Below are 20,459 nucleotides of genomic sequence, written 5' to 3'. Positions count from 1 at the left end.
CCCAAGTACAGTAATAAGCAGTTGAAAGATGCCTCCTATCCTATGCAGAGACATCTGGCGCCACGCTTTTAGTAACTTTTGATCCGTTTGAGCAAGAAACAATTTTATTTGTTAAACTCTACAGATTATGCAGCGGATGATCAATTATGTGGCAAAAGCGGCAAATCCATAACTATGCGAAAAAATGCAGCCGCAGGATCGCATAATTCCAGTGGCTCTGCCTATATTACCCTGTCAAATGCGACTTCAACCTTCCGCCACTGACATACCAGCAGCCTTTTCCTTAGCTGGAAGGGGCCACCCTTCTCTTCACAGCTTTTTTGCGGAATCTGTTTTTATCGGCCACTTTGTTTGATCTTCCACATTCGCTGCTTGGGTGACCTCCCCTGGAAGTGCCTGAATTTACATACCGCTTCCGATTAGCAATCGCCTTTTTCAAATGTCCAGCAGAATGCTGGAGCCCTTTAGTAGCCTCTGTTCCACATAGAAGTATTGAAGTTCTGCCCTCCTGCCCACAGGGGTGTGACAAAAGGACAGCTGTTCACTACTATTTACACCATCCCTGGCTGCCACCATCTTGTGTTTGTACCTACCTAAGCCCTCATGACCCCCCTCCATGTTTGGTCTCATCTGCATTTTTAGCCTAAATCCCTGGCCGGACTGCAGTCAAGCAACCCTTTGGAACACCCTGTTCGCTTAATAAATTCCAGATTCGTAAAGCTACAGCGCCGCCACCTTCTGTGAGAATTTCTCCATTAATTTTCTATTCATTTGCGTGCCATTATTCTGAATACTTACAGCCAGTTCTCTAAGCTCCTATCTTTCTTGAACCTATACCTCTCTTTCCTGTTATTCTTTTTATTGTCTGGAAACAAATCAGACCCACCTTGCTGCACTTCCAGTAATGTAAAGATATCAATCTACACTTTGCACCACAATCTCTCTTTTATTGAGAGTAGCTTCATGCTATCTAACCCAGTCGCTTTTGACACCAACAGTGGGTGTCTAGGAGGAGCGCTAAAGTATGCTGTAGCTCATTGCCCAGCCAATGTTGGTTTTGCGTGCTCCCCTAACCATGCTGCTGTCCGTCTATCCCAGTGTCCCTTTGGTATACCTGTGCCTGGTGCCTGGTGCCTCTGCTCCCTATCTGGTCCAGAAGTCTGTTGTGAGGACCCATGGGATCACCTTGAGGGATGGTAGGCCAAGTGTAGTGAGACCCTTAGTGGAGTTTTGCCACCTAGGGGAGAAGATGTGGCTTAGTGACTACAGCTGTCGACTTTAGATCATGGAAACCTATGTTCGAATCCCTAAACCTGGTTTATGTGCTGTGCTCAGCATTGCGAGATTCTCCGTAAATGACTAACTCACCCTCTGCCTTAAACTTGAAATCTGCACATAACGTACACTATCGAGGAGGTCATCTTCCAGGCCTCTACGCAATATGCATCACTCCGTTGCTTCCTAGCTACTTTTACACAATATAAATACGAATACATAAAAATGTCTGTCAGGAACCCATGCCCCTGACAGGCATGCCCACTGCCTTCCTAGATTGTGTCAGTTAAAGTAAGGGCCTCCTTAAATAGTGCTTGGCTGCCTGCTCCTGCTTGTCCTTTCTGGGCTGTGCTTAACTGACCACTGAATTGCCCAAAATTACTGCCTCTTACAACTTGTTTGGTTCCTGCGCACTGCACTTGCTGCGCCTGCTTGCCAACCACATTCTGTGTCTGACCTATGACACCGGCACCAGAAATGGCCTGGTCCTGCCCCAGTACCTAGTCCACAAAATAGCCTGTTGGTTGCCCTGCTGGCCCTATCCTAGCAGGTAAATTGCGTCCCTTGTTTGCATGCCATACGCTGTTGCTCACTGCTTTGCCTGTCTGCTCAAGCAGCGGCAACTGTGTCTGGGCTTACTATTGCCAAACCCTTGTTCTCGCAGCTCCGCCCCAAGGACCCTTGATTTTGCAGTAGGGGTTGCTCCTTGCCCCGTCCTAGGCATCCTAGAAATATAGTGGCACTTCTTCGGTTGCCCATCCACCATCTATGTTTCTGGTGGAACCTGATGGCCCCTGAACTGCTCTGTGGAGACGGCTCTTGTAAAGTCTTGCTGGATTTCAGAAGCTTACCCTAGCACCTGCTTTAAAAATCATTTGCAGCCATGCTTTCTGACACTGCACGTGCCTGGTGCATTAGCAGCTGCATGTCATCTAGCCACTGTGCATAACTATCCCTGTTCATGGCCTGCTGCGTGCGCCTCAGGTCCGTAGTTCAGTAGAGGCCCTGCCCTGTAGCGTACGACAATAGACATGCATGCTCCAACCTCACGTTGGAGCTCGGGAACAAAGAAACAGGGGGAAAACCCCGCTTGCCTGCAAAGTATGTGCCCAGAAAGTTGTAAGCGCACCAAGTCTCCATAACCTTTATTTCACAGTTGCATGTACTCACAAAGGCCGGCAGGCCCCAGCACTACAGTGGCAATGAGGTGACGCCAGCCCCGCTGCACCTATATCAACAGCATCAGTCACTGTTGTTGGGCTCCACAGACACCCGCCCTCGCGGACCTCCTAATCTACAGTCAGTGCACAGTACCCCCCGCTACAACCAGGAACAACAGATGACACCCTGCCAGCCTGCACCCGCACTCACGTGGCCTGCAGAGGGAAGCGCCTACTGTCACTTAGTGCCTCCTCTCGCCATCGCGACTGGAACATTTGGTGCCGTGCTGCCACTCACTGGCACCTCGCTCCTGCAAGCGTGGCCCACACCATCATCATCCCTTGCAGAACCAGCCAAGGACATCGTGCAACCCCTGACGCAGCCTCGTCTGCCAACGCTCCACACCAAGTCCAATAAGAACAATTGTTACTTACCTGTAAACAGGTAGTTCTCCAGTATTGGTGTCTTTCATAGATTCACATGCTTGAATATTCCCCGTCGTCGAAGTGGGAGCCCCACGCTAAATAAAATAGCAATAAAATCCCAATAAAATATGTATATAAAAACATATCACACACATTCCAAAATCAGAAATACTTATAAGTACCAGGTTAGCATTAACACATAGGAATACATAGGAGAAAAAGAAACACCTTTATAACATATCCACGGGTAATTGTTCGCGCTCTATAAATGTCAGTAAATAAATAAATAAATGTCATTATGTTAGTCCAAACTACAGTCAATCAGGCGCAAGCACCCCTCTAGAACCTTCTCCTCAGAGCCTCAGGCCCTCAGATTTTCGTAGCACAAGAGTGACAAAGGAGTCTAGGAGGAGAAGCGAGCCTCTGAGGCGAAGTGGGTGGGTTGCATGTGAATCTATGAAAGACACCAATACTGGAGAACCACCTGTTTACAGGTAAGTAACAATTGCTCTTCTCCAGTATTAGGATGTCTTTCATAGATTCACATGCTTGAATAGAATAGTGAGCAGTGCATAGGCATGAAAATGCACGAAATGACATAATATTGGCAGGCAGGTAATAACAATAATCATATAAACCATATAGGCGGAGGAAAGGACAGAGGCTCATCTTATTTAAAAAGATTGCGAAGCACCGCTTGGCCCACTGCCGTATCAGCTTCGTTGATCGTCTCAAGGCAGTAATGTCTCGTGAAAGTGTGCCTGCTGGACCACGTAGCTGCTCGACATATTTGGTGAATCCGCACACCAGCAAACTGGGCAGTAGAGGATTACATCACCCTGGTGGAATTAGCTCTCACTGAAGATTGAAGAGGCTTTCCAGCTGTCTGATGGCAAAAAGAAATTGCTGATGAAATCCAACGTGCAATAGTTGGCTTGGTAACAGAACGCCCTTTGCGCATGCGTCCGTAAACAATGAACAGTTGATCAGACCTACGAAAGGGCGCCGTCCTGTCGATGTAAAATTTAAGGAATCTTTTAACGTCCAGTGAATGCAAACGTTGCTCCACCGGAGATTGAGGATTGGCGAAGAAAGTTTTTAAGAAGACTGGTTCATTGAGGTGAAAGTCAGTTGGCACCTTAGGCCTGAAAGCCGGATTGGTGCGAAGCACAACACAGTCTGATTTGAATTGAAGGAAAGGAAGTTTAATGGTAAAGGCGTGAATATCACTCACGCGACATGAAGAGGTCAAAGCAAGAAGAAGGGCTACCTTCCAGGTTAAAATTTTTAAATCCGCTTTGTGGATGGGCTCAAAGGGCGCCTTCATCAATTGTGCCAAAACAACATTGAGATGCCAGGTAGGAGGAGGACGCAGAATGGGCGGGAACTTCCTGAACAGTCCTTTGAAAAATTACAGAATGACTCTGGAAGTGCAGAGAGAGGAAGACCCATCTTGCCGGAAACGAAATATTGCCGCCAGGAAAACTTTCAAGGTAGAATGGGAAAGTCCTGTTTGAGCCAGTTGTAGAAAGAACGGCAAAAGCTGAGCAGGAGTGGAATGGATGGGATGGAGTTGGCAGCTGCACACCAGTGACAGAACCGTTTCCATTTTAGCTTGTAAGTCTTTACTGTAGACGGAGCTCTCGCATTGGCGAGAACGTCTCTACATGCTGGCGAAAAATTCAAATGGACAAATTCAAGGTGCTCAGGTTCCAGGCCGATAATGTGAGAGAGGAGGGGAAGCATGACAGATCTGACCCTCGTCGATCGTGAGGAGATCCACTCGAGGATGAAGGAGGATGGGTTTGCACTGTGAGAGAAGCAGCAGTTCCGAGAACCACGCTTGTCGAGGCTATCTGGGAGTGATCAGGAGAATGTGGCACGGCTGTCTCCGCATTTTCCACAACACTCGAGGAACCAGCGGAATCGGCGGGAAAGCGTAGGCGAATAGATTGCACCAATCCATCAAAAGGGCATTCCCGGACGACCCTTGATGGGGAAGCCAACTTGCATAGGACGGGCATTTCCGGTTCACAGGGCTCACAAAGAGATCCATGTTCGGACAACCCCACAGCCGAAAGATGAAGTCCAGAGTCAGCTGATGCAACTCCCACTCGTGGGTCGAGGACGCGGACCTGCTGAGGGAATCCGCCAAGATGTTAGAGATGCCTGGTAGGTGAACCGCTGTCAGGGTGATCTGGTGATGAAGTGCTCAGTCCCAGATACTCTGTGCCAGTTGGGAGAGAAGCGGTGACTTGGTGCATCCCTGATTGTTTACATAGTGCATACTGGTGGTATTATCGGTCCGAATGAGCACTGCTTCTTCCTGGAGCAGGAGATGGAAAGATTTGAGTGCCAGGAAGATGGTCATTAGCTCCAGCCTGTTGATGTGCCAGGAACATTGAGACAGGGCCCACTTGCCCTTTATGGATAGCCCCTGAAGATGTGCGCCCCAGCCTTCCAGGGAGGCATCCGTGGTAAGGACGAGTTCCGGAGCGATGGTGAGGAAGGAAGTACCGGCAGCGATGTTTGACGGCTGAGCCCACCATTGAAGAGAGGACCGCATCCGACTGGTCAACCGGACCAGATAGTTGAAAGAGCCGGTGACCTGATGCCACTGCTTGTCCAATTCCTCCTGAATGGGACGACTCTTGAGCCTGCAATTTGGGATCAGGGAGATGCAGGAGGACGCCATCCCAAGAAAGGATTTCAATACACGAACTGAAACTGACCCTTTTGAGCAGAGGAGAGCCACCATGCGTAGAATCCGTAGCTGACGTTTGTGAGACACGAATGCTTTCGCCAGCGAAGTATTCATAGTGGCGCAGAGAAAAGTCCTGCAAAGACCTGGATCGACCTGAGACTTCTCGGTGTTGATGGAGAAACCGAGGGAATGGAACAGAGTCTGACAGAATCGAGTGTCCGAAAACGCTTGATGGTGGGATTGCGACTTGATGAGACAGACGTCCAGGTAGGGAAAGATTTGAACTCCCTTCAAACGTAGCTATGCCACCACCTGAGCCAGGACCTCCGTGAAGACGCGAGGGACGGAGCGAAGCCCGAAAGGCAGAACCTTGAACTGAAAGTCTCTACGCCCTACCCGAAAGTGCAAGTACTTCCGGTGTCTTGGAAGTATTGGTATATGGAAATACGCGTCCTGAAGATCGATGGTGGTCATGAAGCCGTCCTTCAAGAGAAAGCGGAGAACTTCCGCGAGCGTGAGCATGCGGAAGGATTGACACTTCAGATACTTGTTCAGGGCTCGCATATCGAGGATCGGACGCCAGTTGCCGGGCTTCTTGAGGACGAGAAAAAACCGGGAATAGAATCCCATCCCCTTCTGAGACTTGGGAACCACTTGGATGGCATCCTTCTGAATCACGAGTCGAATCTGCTGAAAGAGCTCCTTGAGGTGAGCCGGGGGTGGACCAGTTGGAGGAGTGTTTGGAGGGAACTTGAGAAACTCCAAAGCATGGCCTTTTGATACAATGTCCAGCACCCAACGTTCCGAGGTGGTTGAAGATCATTTGGAGTAGAAAAGGGAGATTCGACCTCCAACTTTGAGCGGGGAAAGCAAGTCATTGCTTCTTTGAAGCGGAACCTCTGTAGGAAGATTTTCCTCTGTAAGATTTTGAAGACTGCTGCCGATAGGACTACTGGGACTGGGAGGAATATCTTTGATTTCCTTGGCCGTAGGAACGGTACTGGATGGATCCGCCGCGAAAAGAAGAGGTGGTGCCGCGCCCGCGCGCACCACGAAAAGGCGGCTTGCGAAATTGTAAAGTGCAGAGGGCACGAGCCGTTTCGGTGTCTTTCTTTATAGTTTGCAGTGCATCGTCCACATGCTGGCCAAAAAGCGATTCGCCGTCATAGGGCATGTCGAGAATGTTCGACTGAAGTTCCTGGCGAAACAAGGTGGAAACCAGCCCTGACGACGTAAGACGGCTGCTCCCGCAAGCTGACGAAAACCAGTGCACGCAATGTCCACAGAGCAGTCGATAATTTCTGAGGACGCTCTCTCTCCCTCCTGAAGAATTTTGAGACCTTCTGCTCTGAAGGGCTCAGGAATGAGGTCGATAAAAGAAGACATATCAGACCACATCTGGCGGTCGTAGCACCCCAGAATGGCCAGAGAATTTTGCAGCCCTCAGAGTGGTGGAAACCATAGTGGAAAACTTACGGTCAATGGCGTCAAGCCGACGACCTTCACGGTCCGGAGGAACAGTAATAGGGGAAGACGGATTTCTGGACCGACGCTGCGTGGCCTGGGTGATCACAGAATCAGGCTTAGGCTGTGCCACCAGGCAAGCAGGTGAACCCTGGGGCGCTCTATATTTCTTCTCCAAACGAGGAAGAAGTGCCGGAATCGTATTTGGCGTCTGCATCAATTTGACACCTTCGTTCCAAATAAAATCAATAAAAGGCACAGCCCGGACTTGTTTGAAGGGCTGACTCTTGAAGTCATAAAGAAAACAGTCCTCGTCCTTCGTGACCATAGGAAGCTTAGAGCGCTGCGCTGCTCGTTCCATAAGCTGCTGAAAACCAGCTATGTCCACAGGAGGGGAATCGCCTGGTACCGAAGGAGGCGGAGACGGTGTCTGGACCTGATAGTCGTCCCAATCCGCCAAGTTCCCATCATCATCTTCGACTTCGCCGTACTCTCTGTCTGGGCGAACGTCATCATCCTCATAAACAGTTGCATGCACTTGAATGGAGGTTGATGGGGCAGAAGATATCGCAGGCTCCGGCAGTGAAGGAGTAGGAGGAGCCACTGTAGTTACAGGTACCGTTGGTTGAGGAGACCCCTGATGAGATGGTGGAAAACGTCTATTGTAATCCTCCAGCATATATTGGAGATTTGAAATGAGGGAAAGGGGTATTTGAGCTGTTGGAACCTGTACAGAGGGTTCCTCTTCCTGGAAGTAAGAATCTTCCTGTTCATCCTCGTAATCCTGACATTTAATAACTAGCTCCGAAGGACTTCGAGCTTGTCGGAATCTGTCATCGTCCTCCTCATCTGAATTTAAGTCATGCTCCGAACCGGTGGCAAAAAGAGGTGATGGAGGCTGAGGGGGACTCGGAAGTGAAAGCTGTTCCAGAGGCACTTGTCGTCATTGGTGCAGAGGGTCAACCATTGGAGGCCCAGAAGCTGATGAAGAAAATGGCACTAGAGGCAAAGATGCAAAGGTAGACGTCGACGACGATAACGGCGTCGACCGGACAATCACCGTCGACGAAGCCGTCGACGGCAAGACCACAGCCGTCGACGGAGCTGTCGTCGACAGAGCTGTCGTTGACTGAGCTGTCGTCAATGGAGCCGCAGTCGACAGGACAACCGTCGACGGAGCCGACGTCGATGGAGCCATCGTCGACGGAACACTCGCCGACGAAGAGGCTCTCTTCACTGCAAGCGTCGACGAGGATTTTGACGTCAACGAGATCTTCTTCTTTGATGTCGACGAGGAGATTGGAATCGTCAACAAGACTGATTTATAGCTGACGCAAACCATTGTCGACACAGAGGACGTCGACGCAGCCGCCGTCGACAATCCGCTGGCACAAGTCTTCGTCACTGTCATCGTCAGGGCACTGGAGACGGCAGATTTCGTTGACGGAACGACGGTCGACGAGTCCGTCGACGGTTTAGCATGTTTTTTAGAGGAAACATGCGCACAAGGAGCTGAGGCCGCCAGAGAGTCAGATCTCGAGGGCGCAGGCGTAGCAGGAGGAGGTGGACACACAACAGGAGCCTTCTGGAGAGGAAGCTTCCTCTTCTTCCGAAAAGGAGATGGCAACTCCTGAACACTGCTACACTTTGAAGTACCTCTGAACACACCTGATGCAAGGCTTTCTGCATCAGAGAGAGGTGAATCCTTATCCTTAAACCTCTGCAACCACAGGAGAAGACGCCCTCCCTGTCCTTAAGGGACTTGTTGAAAATGTCCTGCAGATTTTGCATTTTCCTACCTCATGCTCTGGATAGAGGCAGTAAATACACTTCTTGTGAGGGTCCTCTGAGAAGAGCCGCAACTTCCCACAAGAAGAACATGGACGAAACAAAGACTTCTCACTTGAAGACATCTCAGAAAACTGAAGAAAATCCAGAAAGAATTTGAAAACTGAGCAGAGCTCAGGCAGACTCCTCACACGACGTGCAGTAGAAAATCTGAGGGCCTGAGGCTCTGAGGAGAAGGTTCTAGAGGGGTGCTTGTGCCTGGTTGGCTGTAGTTTGGACTAACATAATGACATGGATATGTTATAAAGGTATTTCTTTTTCTCCTATGTATTCCTATGTGTTAATGCTAACCTGGTACTTATAAGTATTTTGGGCTTTGGAATTTGTGTGATATGTTTTTATATACATATTTTAATGGGATTTTATTGCTATTTTATTTACCGTGGGGCTCCCACTTCGACGGCTGGGAATATTCAAGCATGTGAATCTATGAAAGACATCCTAATACTGGAGAACACCAGTGCTCCAGCTTTAGTCACAACCACACCTCATCATTAGCACTGACCAACAAGAGGATGTGCATGCTGTTCCAGACACACAAGGGCCACTTCCGAGCAGCTGCGCCCCTACTTTAACGCATTATTCCAGTCCATGCCATCGGGGGTGCCGCCCTTCAGTGAACTCAGCGGCCCTGCAATGGCGGCACCACACTGGCACATGTGGGTTGTGCGTCTGAACAACTATTTCAGAGCCACAAAAGAGACTGGTGGCAAGACCAAACATTCCCTGCTACAACACTATCTGGAAATGAAGTCCTCAAGCTGTTTCGCAGTCTCCATGACACGGGTGCCAATAATGATTAAGACAAGGCCATCACTGCCGTCATGCACACTTCGATCCCCAGATGAATCCTTATTTCGAGAGTTTCAAGCTCCACCAAGCTCGACAGGGCAAAAGGGTTTTCATTGACCTCTTCTATACCCACCAACGTGAACTCGCCAGCACCTGTACTGACGACGATCCACAGAAAGATGTAAGAGCTCTAATCATCGAAGGTTGCCGGTCCTTTGGTCTGAGGGGCCACATACTTCGCCGGTCTAACAGGCCTATGGATGAGATCCTGATACTCGCCCGTTCCCAGAAGCTATCCAACGGCCGGACAAACCAGATCAAAATGGTATTCTATAAACTATCTGCCATACATCACAGCCTATTAAGACAGAAATGGCTAAGGCAATTTCTAAAGGTCCCCTCACTGAAGCACACTCAAGCCTGTCCAGGCCGAAAACCTTTTCAGCTACTGTGGGTTTTCCACGCACCTGCTCCTTGAATATCCAGACAGAGGAAAACCCTGCTTGATATGCCAAAGCCCCAACGACATCCTGAAAGTCTGACATAGTGGACGCTGGCCACAAGCAGTCTGTGGGCATGGCACACCCAAGCACTAAGGAGTGAGAGTGATTACACAAAAGCAAACATCGACCCCAGAAGGAGCTGCTGCCACCTCCACACCCATCTATGCTGCAATCGAAGATGAAGACAACAAGATATTCCTGATCTCACGGACCCTAGAACTAGGGAGACCATCATGATGAGCCCTTCCCAGGGCTTTCATTGCGTAGGGTCAGTCCGGGTCTGAGCACTGGCAGTTATTTTCAGGGGGCCTCGAAACGGGTCTCTATCGAGCTCTATTAGTGGGCCTCGCAGAGGTAGTCCGTTTTCTTTTTTGTTTCTTGCACCAAACTTATTTTAATCATGACCCCCACCCCCTTTTTATCTGTCACCTTCTGCTTTTGTTTCTCTCCCATACTCTTTTTTCTCCCTTTTTTTTTGCAGAGTTTTATATAGCGCGAACTTGACCCGAATCAGGTATCAGAGCGCTTTACATAGCACCAGTTACGTTACATGAGGACACACATTCATTTTTGTTAGGCACGGGGAGATTAAGTTATTTGTCCAGACTCACAGGATGTTTTTAGCATCATTACCGAGACTCGAACCCAGTTCCCCAGGTCCGAGGCGAGCACACTAGCCGTTAGGCCAACTCCTCTCCTCTAATTTTCCTTTTCTCCATCCCCTTGTTTATCTCTCCCTGTTTGTCTCCTGTGTACCCTTCATTCACTGGTTCCCCCCACCCCATCTTTCTGTAAGTCAGTGCCTAGCTCTCTCGCTCACTCATTCACCTCCACATGTCACCACATCCCTCCCTCTTTGTCCTTTACAGTTGGGCGCTCACGCTGGAATTCCAGTCTACTGTTGCATGTGCCTCCCAGTCCTTGCACTCACTGGCCTGGCCACGGCCTGCCTGGCAGGAAGGTGGGGTGGCGGCTATCCCTCGCCACTGCTGGGTGGCGCTGTTTGTTTTCTCTCATACTCCACTGCGTTTCCCGGTAGCCTCTGGTTCACCCCTGCCCCAGACGCCTCTCATGCGCAGCTCCTCTTAGCACGCGGCACCGAGCTGGGAGCGCGCAGGAGGCATGAAAAACCAGCGTGAGGGTCCTTTCCCATGCTCCCTGCAGTGCTACCGGTCCGGGAGACCGGCGGTGCTCCCTGCCCTCTTCCACTGCGAGAAGGAAACGGGGGAGTTACTGGCCTCTGCCCACCCAAGTGGCAGCTTTCAGCACTGCTGCTGCTGTCAGTGATAGGAACATCACATGCAATGGAGTCACTGAGAGGCTGTCGTGCCTGCCACGTAGCCACCCATCTCGTTCACTCCCGATAAGAACAATCATGTCTAACCTGCTTCAAATCTGGGAAGGGGGTCACCATCACACCCAGAGTCTCTTGTGACAGAGGAAAGGGCCAACATCACAGAGTTATTTCTGATGGTGAATGGGACCTCCATCACCAGAGGTGCAACTAAAGCCAAATTCAGGGGGGCTAATTCTTCCAGCAAGAGACAGAGTGGAGATGCAGGGGCTCTAAGAAGGGGTGAAAAAACAACAAAGCCTCATTAACAAGCAAATGGTCTGTTAAAGACCTGTGAAGTACTCTGGTGGGGCTGTGAGTGTGCCCGGGAAGCTGTCTCAGTCGGTTTGACACACACGACTGGGTGGGGTCTGAAGCCCTTTGAGCCCAATGGGCGTTGCGCGCCTGTCTATCACATCAAGAGGTAATGACTTTTCAGGCACCTATCTCCGAGTCATTCTGAGTAAAGCTTTCTTTTTTTGGTAAGTTACGTAGAACTAAGGATAACAAAAAAACTTGTAATTTCATAGATTTAGCGCCTTATTTTTCGTAAGCGTAAGATTGCGATCCTGCAACCAGCCTCCAAACACACACAGCCGCACCTGAGTACTTCACGGGTCTTTAAAAGACCATTTGCTTGTTAATGAGGCTTTGCTGTTTTTCACCCCTTTGTAGAGCCCCTGCAACTCCACTCTGCCTATTGCTTGAAATATTAGCCCCCCCAAAATGTTTTCTTAGCCCCCCCTCAAAATGTGGCTTTACTTTTGCCTCTAAGGAGGGTGTATGGCATTATCCATACATATTTTATGCAGACCATGCCCCTACTTGGATAGGCCACACCCCTAAGCCTTCCTCCTTGTCCAATATACATTGGACATACACAGGTTACGCCCTTACTTGACAGGGGAGTCAGTCATTGTCACTAGCCTGGAGCAGTTCCAAGCCCTTGACTCCTGCCCCACGCTGCTGCCCAACACACCCAGAATATTTTTGCCTATGGGAGTTTGGTATCTATCCCGCTAGCTGGAGTATTCACTTAATCCATCACCTATGGCGCCCATGCCTGCTTGACAAAATTCTTTAACACCTCCTTGGACTCAGAAACACTACTCAGTTGTGACACTGCAGAACCAGAGCTCGAAAATTCCACTCGACCACTCGCATAGTCGAGCTAAATTTAACAAGGTCGAGCTGTTTTTAGGTCCTACTCGCCCTTTCTGGCGAGTAGGAAAACAAACCAACTTTTGTCCTCTGTATGTGAAAACAGAGCAAATGTGACAAGATAACAAGATTTAAAGGCATTTTTATTGCTCACAAAGTTAATGAGCAATAAAGATGCATTTAAATCTTGTTATCTTGTCACATTTGCTCCCCTTTCAGAGACGGAGGTCAAGTAGGCTGCAGTTAGGTCGAGGACATTTTTTAAGGTACTAGTCCTGCAGGACTAGTACCATTTTTGGGATTTTTTCGAGCCCTGAGAACCCCTACAGCTCATCCACTTCACTTCAGCCACTGCGGACCTCTCCAATGATGTGGTCCCCCTGCTCCTTGACATTCCACGCATCTTTAAAGGCCGAGCTACTTGAAGTGTCCTCCAGTATCTCTCCACATTGACCCCACAGTTCGCCCCATTGTACTAAGGCATCGCAGAGTCCCATTCCACCTCCATTCTGCTGTACAAGCGGAACTGCAAAAACTTGAGGATGTCGGAGTCATCAAAAAAGTGTCAGGTCTCACCCCATGGGTACCTCTCATGGTTGTCATGAACAAGCCTAAATAGCCAGGGGGCATCCGTATTGGCATAGACATGTGTCTTTCGACAGGGCCATAGGAAAAGAATACCACAATTCTCCAACAATCGATGACTCGATCACTAACATCAACAGCTCCAACTGATTCTTGAAATTGACTTGAACTGGGGGTACCATTAACTCGAACTGCAAGAAGACAGCAGATATATCACAACTTTCTCCACTCATGACAGCCTCCACGGCGAACAGAGGATCAACTTCGGGATATCATAAGTGGCGGACGTTTTCCAGAATGCTATTCAAGAAATCCTCACAGGGCTTGAGGGGGAATCAGTTTAAGCAATGACTTCCTTATCCACACCTCTACCCTTGAAAGCCACAGCCCCACCTGTACACAGAACTCAAGAGAATTGACTCAGCCACCTCACACTCTATTGTAGAAAAGGCCAGTACTTTCACCAAGAAATGGAATTCTACAGCTACATATTTTCGAACACGGGCATAAAGAGTGACCCTGCCAAATGCATTGATATAAAAGAAGCAGCGACACCATCCTCAGCTGTAGAAGTCCGAAGCTTCCCTTGGCCATGCAACATACTGTGGGAGGAACATCCCCTACCTGGCGACCCTGGCTGGCCCGTTGAGACATCTCACCAAAACATTGGCTCCCTGGTCATGGGAAAAGTGGAACAAGACATGTTTCAAGCCATCTAGGTTCTTTCCCACGATACAGTGCTGGCCTACTTTGATCAAGCAAAGGAATCAGAACTAGTGGTGGATGGCAGCACCATTGGCCTCAAAGCTGTCATAATGCAGCATGCTGGTGATGACTGAATACGGGTTTCTTTGAACCACCAATTATCCAGAAAACTTGTCCTTCGGATGCACCTTACCTAGAAGGATCGTTGGTGACATTTGAACGATCTGAGAGTACTAAGGATTCCGAATATGTCCAGCCACTGTTGTAGAATTATTCATGAGCCTTGAAAAAGTCATATCAAACGACGAAACACGTGTCGGCTGTCCGATCTTGGAGTCAACCACATCAAGACTCATAAGGACTTTCAAACATCTGTCAAAATTTCTATTGATATTTGTTTTTTACAAATTGATTACATACATTATATCTGAATTTGGGTCTATTAAAATCATACTGACTACTAAGTCAGACAAAAGATACATAAGTGGTTGTGCTCTGTAATTCTTTTTATGCTTTTCAACATGAACCTGGGGTTCATAGTGCTTTCTATCGAAGTGAAAGCCAGGCAGGCCCTGTAAGATAACAATCCAAAAGAATTCCCAGTACCCAGGACTCTAGTTAGTAATTATCTAGCGGGCATGAGACCCTCGTCCGCCTAAATTCTCAGATCGTAGAATTACGGAGAACACCTGATATTATTTCTATATTTAGGTGTTCATTGTCTCTAATGCCCTACTGTCCCTGAACAAACAATCTAGTCTGTCAATATTGCTGATTGTGGGGGGTTCCATATATTTTCAACTCGGCGCAACCAAAAAAAATGTCAGCCCTACATAGGACCATACATATACCCACACATACACCAAAATAATCAAGAGAAAATGTGTGGCGGAGAGGAAGGCACCTCACGTGCGAACACCCTCGGGGCGATCTGGTCAGATGTTTACCAGAAACTTGGCCCCTTTCTCATCATAGGTGACCATTCCTATTCCAGAATTTAGTGAATAAGTGAGAAAAAGAAAAGGTAAAAAGAACTGCTTTTTCAGCTGGTACGAGGGAGCATAGCTGAATAAGGCTTCCTGTTCAAAAGATGTCGGAAGTGGGTGCAGCAACAGAGTATTAACCCTGATGAATCTGCCATAAAGGTTATTGGGCAGTGAAACATGTCGGTTACAGGTAGTGGTATGCAACATTAAGCTACCAGCCTTTTTATTTCAACTGTGCACACCCCAGTCATTAATAAAAGTAGTTCAAGAGGTGTGTCTGTTGATTTTACCTTTCACTCTGTTTTGTTTGTCTAAGGAGTTACGCTCTAAGCTCCTTGCTATGCACCGTCTTTTTACCTTTTCTTGATTATTTTGGTGTATGTGTGGGTATATGTATGGTCCTATGTAGGGCTGACATTTTTTTTGGTTGCGCCGAGTTGAAAATATATGGACCCCCCACAATCAGCAATATTGACAGACTAGATTGTTTGTTCAGGGACAGTAGGGCATTAGAGACAATGAACACCTAAATATAGAAATAATATCAGGTGTTCTCCGTAATTCTACGATCTGAGAATTTAGGCGGACGAGGGTCTCATGCCCGCTAGATAATTACTAACTAGAGTCCTTGGTACTCGGAATTCTTTTGGATTGTTTTCATTGAGTGGAGGGCTTTTTCCTATGAGTACCAATAATTTTCCCTCTAAGCTCCTCTTGTTATTGAAAGGCCCTGTAAGATATCTGTGCCCAAGTGCCAGTAAAAGTACTCATATTGCTCTGCCCATGCTGCCTCTCTTCTATGAGTATGGAGAAAGCTTGCACAGCTCCTGACCATGTTCTACCAGTTCAGTGTAAGTGTGCCACAAACCTATAATGGTATAGTCTATGCATTTTGAGCCGTGTCTTTGCACTTGGAACTGCATTTGATACTTTAAATGACATATGAAAATGACTTGCAGATATGCTGACTGTATAGAACCTATAATGTTTGATGTACCCCTAGCATGTAATTTAGCTTAGTTAGTATATTGATGGTAACTGCGATAGACTTTTATCTGATTTACAAATCTTTTTATTTTATTTGTCTTGCTCTTATTACAAGCTTTTTTTTAACTAAAAACAAGTTCAAGGATTAAGGTGTGCTGTTTCCTGGAATCCCAAACCTTTAGTGAATCAATATCCTTGTGCAAGGATTTACATGCTTTACATTTCTTATAGCCCTTAAATCCTTACCATGATTCCAGTCAGGTAGAGTAAGGCTGGGGCTCGTAGCTTCTAACCAACTGGGTTTTTGGGAGGTCGGCTACCATTATCCTGCTATATTTTTTTTAGCACAGTCCAATGTTTCTTTAAGATCTTAAAAAAATATGGAGCTGCGCTAAGAAACGATTAGCCTGGCTAGAAACATGGCAAGGTTTTAGGGGTTGTAAGAAATATCAATGTGAATACTGTTTGGATATTAAAGCTGTAAATTCCTACTCACACATATATAGTAGTAAAATGAACATAGGTTTAAAATGCAAAATTGATCATGCTGTGTATATAATACAGTGCCATTGTCCTAAACCAAACATAGGGAGCATGACTCTCCCAGTACATAAAAGGGATTTTGCAACATGTCAGAATGATTAAAAAATCAGAAATTACTTACCCTGTGGCAAGACATTTTGAAAGAGGACATGAGAATAAAATGGAAAAGCTAAAATTCTCTGATTATAGACAGTGTCCCAACATCTCCAAGAGGACAGAAAAGGAGATGACACTGAGAATATTCGAGTCCAAGTACATTTTGGAGCTACATACTAAAGAACTATTTGATCTTAATTGTGATGAGGAACTGTTCACACATTTGTAAATTTAGGCATCGCCTCTTGTGAACCCGTTTTGTATGTTTTTAATCCAAGCTGTTTTAATATTATACGGTGATGGCTGATACGTTATCCTAATTGGATGAATTTATATACACAGCTGTAGCTACAGAAACTGAATTGTAACCCCAGTTTATGTTAAAAGATGAATTAATAAAAAATATTTATGATAGAACGAATCATGCCCACTTGGGTGGAACCTTCGAAAGTTGACTGTATTATTGGTATAAATCTAAAAAAAAGTATGAGGAAATGTGATTATACATGATAAGAATATATCAAATACATTTAACTGTAGTAAGTCCACCAAGGCAGGGCATTTTTGTTGAGACTGTCTTTGATTCAGTCACAGGTGGGATCAATATCATAGATAATAATGAACCACTTCCTTAGTGGGAATATATCCAGATTGAGAATGTTATCACACCAAATTATGTGCACTTTAGAAATACATTATTGCACTACTGTAATATCTAGTAAAATGCTTAAAACCTGACTGAGGACGCCTCTGCAATGAGATGAGAGCAGTATTTTTTCCATGTTCATAAGATGACAAATAATTCAGAACCATTAAATGATTATTTATGAGGCGTAATATGAAGCACAACTGATCATATAAACTGTAAAACATGAATGTTATTCTTACATTTTAAAAAAATGCGTCTGCAGTTTAAGCATTATCTCCATATCTATGATAGTCCTGTGATGTATTGTTTTGGGGTTACGTAGAGTTGTGTTTTCAATATGGTGGGTCATCATGAGCAGTGTTTGAAACGCGTGGATGGTTACTGGGTGCACTAGAATAAATCCATTTACACTGGTCTTCTACTGGAAGAAAGGATTTGCAATATATATGTGTGTGAGTGTAAATAAATGCACATAAATATTTAGACATTACTCCACTCACAATTATCTCCAGTTTCTCCTCCAGGAAGTGGTTAGTGAGCTGCGTGCTGGAGTACTCCTCTTGCAGCCTGCAGGAAAGAGAAGATGACAACGGTGTCTGTGAGTTCCTCTATAGGGTGCACATCTTGAAGGTGACTTATATCTTGTGTACAGCATCACAGTTAGCCCTCTATAATGTTAAAACACTATTGTGTCGGATGGTGATCATTACTAGATCATGGATAAGTCCATTTATTGAAGTTTGAGATTGCACTAGCATTAGTACAAAGCTGGATTATTAGCGCTGAAAGATGACACTAGCAGGAGGGGTTCAGCTTTTTTTCCAGTCACCATTGTTTGGAAATTTCCTAAAGCAACACAAAGGAAGGCACAATAAACAATGATCTCAGTTTAATAAATCTTGCTTCAAGGATGGGAGATAAAAACATTCTTATATGGATCACAAAAATTCGGGAAGCAACCTTCACTCATAGTTTAACTAAAATGGTAGTAACACCACTGCAATGCCTCTCTAAGAGCCCGTCCAATCTAGGTTTCAAAACCTGGAATGAGGCTTCAAAGACCACTGCTATTCCACCGTGGTTTCAATGTCAACTCTCAAAATGACCCACCTACACATGTAAACTCGGAAAATAAATCCCCTTCAGGTAAATTTCTATAAGTGATTCCTGTCCATAGGTTTAGGTCTTTCATCAAAAGTCAGAGCTTCCAATCCTTTCAGCAAATCCTTTCAACCAGCCTTTGAACTAACGTAATCAGCAATGTGGGGCAGATATTAAGACATTTTTCCAGGGCAACTTTGTGCTCCCAGTCCTTCTGTTTATTTGACCATTGTATAAAAAAGGGTTAAACAATTCAAGAGACTGTGGGTTTACAAGCCCCCTGCACCACCACTACATCACTTTTCATGACGTACTGGTGGCGCAGGGGGCTCCTCCATATTTACAAGGAGAGGCAAAGCCAACCTGCGTGACTTTTCCTCTCCTAGTAAATATGGCCCCTTCACACGCAGGACTGTGCGTGGAAGTGGCGTTCCATGGGTGTTGCTGTGGGTGTTCCCACGCAACACCTATGGAACAAGACACATCTCCAGATTTACGAGAAATTGCAAATCTGGAGATAAGTGTGAATGCTACGCCACCCTAGCGGTGGCGTAGCCAGACGCAACGAGGAGAAATGTTTTCATTTCTCCTTGTTTTTTACTCTTTCAATGCGTGCTGCATTCTACAGCACGCATTGAAAGAGGAAAAAACCTCTTGTGATTGTTTTTGTGCCGGAATGTGTCCCTTCCTGCACAAAAACAATCTCCCCATGGCGCAGGCATCCTTGCACCATGGTGCAAGGGTGCCTGCGCCGGCGCTTGGCTGCAGTTTGTGCGCCAGCGCAGAGGAAGCACAGAGATGAGACATATTCCTGTAAATATGTAGCATCTATGTGCTTTCCAAACTAACGCAGCATGGCGCAGCAAAATGACTTGCTGCGTTTCTTTGTTGTAAATCTGCCCCTGTGTATATTAAATTACATGCCTATATCAAATATTGTCATATAAATTAATCATTTACTCTAAAAACTTTAAGCACCTAGTAAGTGACTGATTTCAGGGCAGAGGTGAAATGTTGCACCATATCCGTGCTTCTTGTTTTAAAGAAATAAATAAAGGCACAGTCCCAAAGTTTTTCTCAGGAGCCACTGGCAGTCCTGCAAGCCTCTTTTTCATAATCCTTCACTTCCCATCTCTTTATCTCACTTTTACAAGTTCCTATTCGTCCCTACTTGCTCCCTTTTATAACTGCTTTCCTTTCTTTATCCTACAGGATTTTCTCCCTGTTCTCTCTCTTGAGGAAAACAGCTGGTTTCCAAAAACAAGCATGCTTCTCGGACAAGGACAGCTGCGTGTATCTGTGCAGGCCACCTCAGTAGCAGCTGCTACCGAACCCGAGTGGAAGGGTGGGGGCAGATGAAACAAACTCTCGGCATTGCATGGTGGGGGCGGGGGAGCGGCTTCCTTTGAAGTTGGATGATGTGGCATTGCGTGGTGGAGCTGGGGAGCGGCATTGCATGGCGGGGGCGGTGCGGCGGAGATCAAAGGAAGTGTGGGAGGGACATTGGCGAGCGAGGGGTGAGGGGGTGTGCAGCCTGGTGTGCTGAAGTGTCAGCAGAGTCGGTGTGTGGCGCGCGCACACAAAATGCGCGTGGTTGTGCTCACATGCACTGTACCCAATCCGCAGTTTGGTAGACTTTTGAAAGCCTTACTATAATCTCACCAACAAGCATTGCTAAAGCAATGCCTTAGGCTCGACCTAATGAGTGCCGTACCCACCACCTGCAGCCACCAGTACAAATAAAGGGCTGAACAGCTGAAGTCCTTCAATAGGCGACTTAACTTTGCAACCAAGGTGATACGCTTGGGAAGGACCGTCTCTAGGCTCTGAGCTAGAGAGGCAGTAAGACTGCCACATGGCTCCCATTAGACACAGCTCTCCTAGGGCATGAAGTAAGACCTGGTACTGCAAGGTAAGACTCAAGTGCGGTTTCACTGGGGAATAAGGGACACCTTTGAGAGTTGGAGTTTCATGAAGAGCTGTAGGGTATTCTAGGTTTTTGGGCTTTGCTGATGAAGAAATGGTGCACCATGCACATTCATGTTCATGCCTATTTGGCAGGAACATACATTTCCTGGAGAAGTTTCCTGTTGTTGCAATGCACATTTGGCAGGGGCACCTGATGGAAAACGACAGCATTC

General features: G+C 46.8%; 1 protein-coding gene across 1 annotated transcript in view; it reads right to left on the bottom strand.

Annotated features, from left to right (window-relative positions):
- The window catches only part of LOC147692255 (uncharacterized), a 61,451-nt gene that overhangs the window by 8,322 nt on the left and 32,670 nt on the right, over window positions 1-20,459 (bottom strand). The window contains exon 4 of the mRNA XM_086936758.1: window positions 17,718-17,784. Within this exon, the coding sequence (XP_086792884.1) occupies window positions 17,718-17,784 (67 nt within the window). The remainder of the gene's footprint in view (window positions 1-17,717; window positions 17,785-20,459) is intronic.

The sequence above is a fragment of the Lissotriton vulgaris genome, chromosome 9, assembly GCF_964263255.1.
Source record: "Lissotriton vulgaris chromosome 9, aLisVul1.2, whole genome shotgun sequence".
NCBI classification, from domain to species: Eukaryota; Metazoa; Chordata; class Amphibia; order Caudata; family Salamandridae; genus Lissotriton; species Lissotriton vulgaris.
Note: the sequence above shows the minus strand (reverse complement) of the source record. Positions and strands in the feature narration are given on the sequence as shown.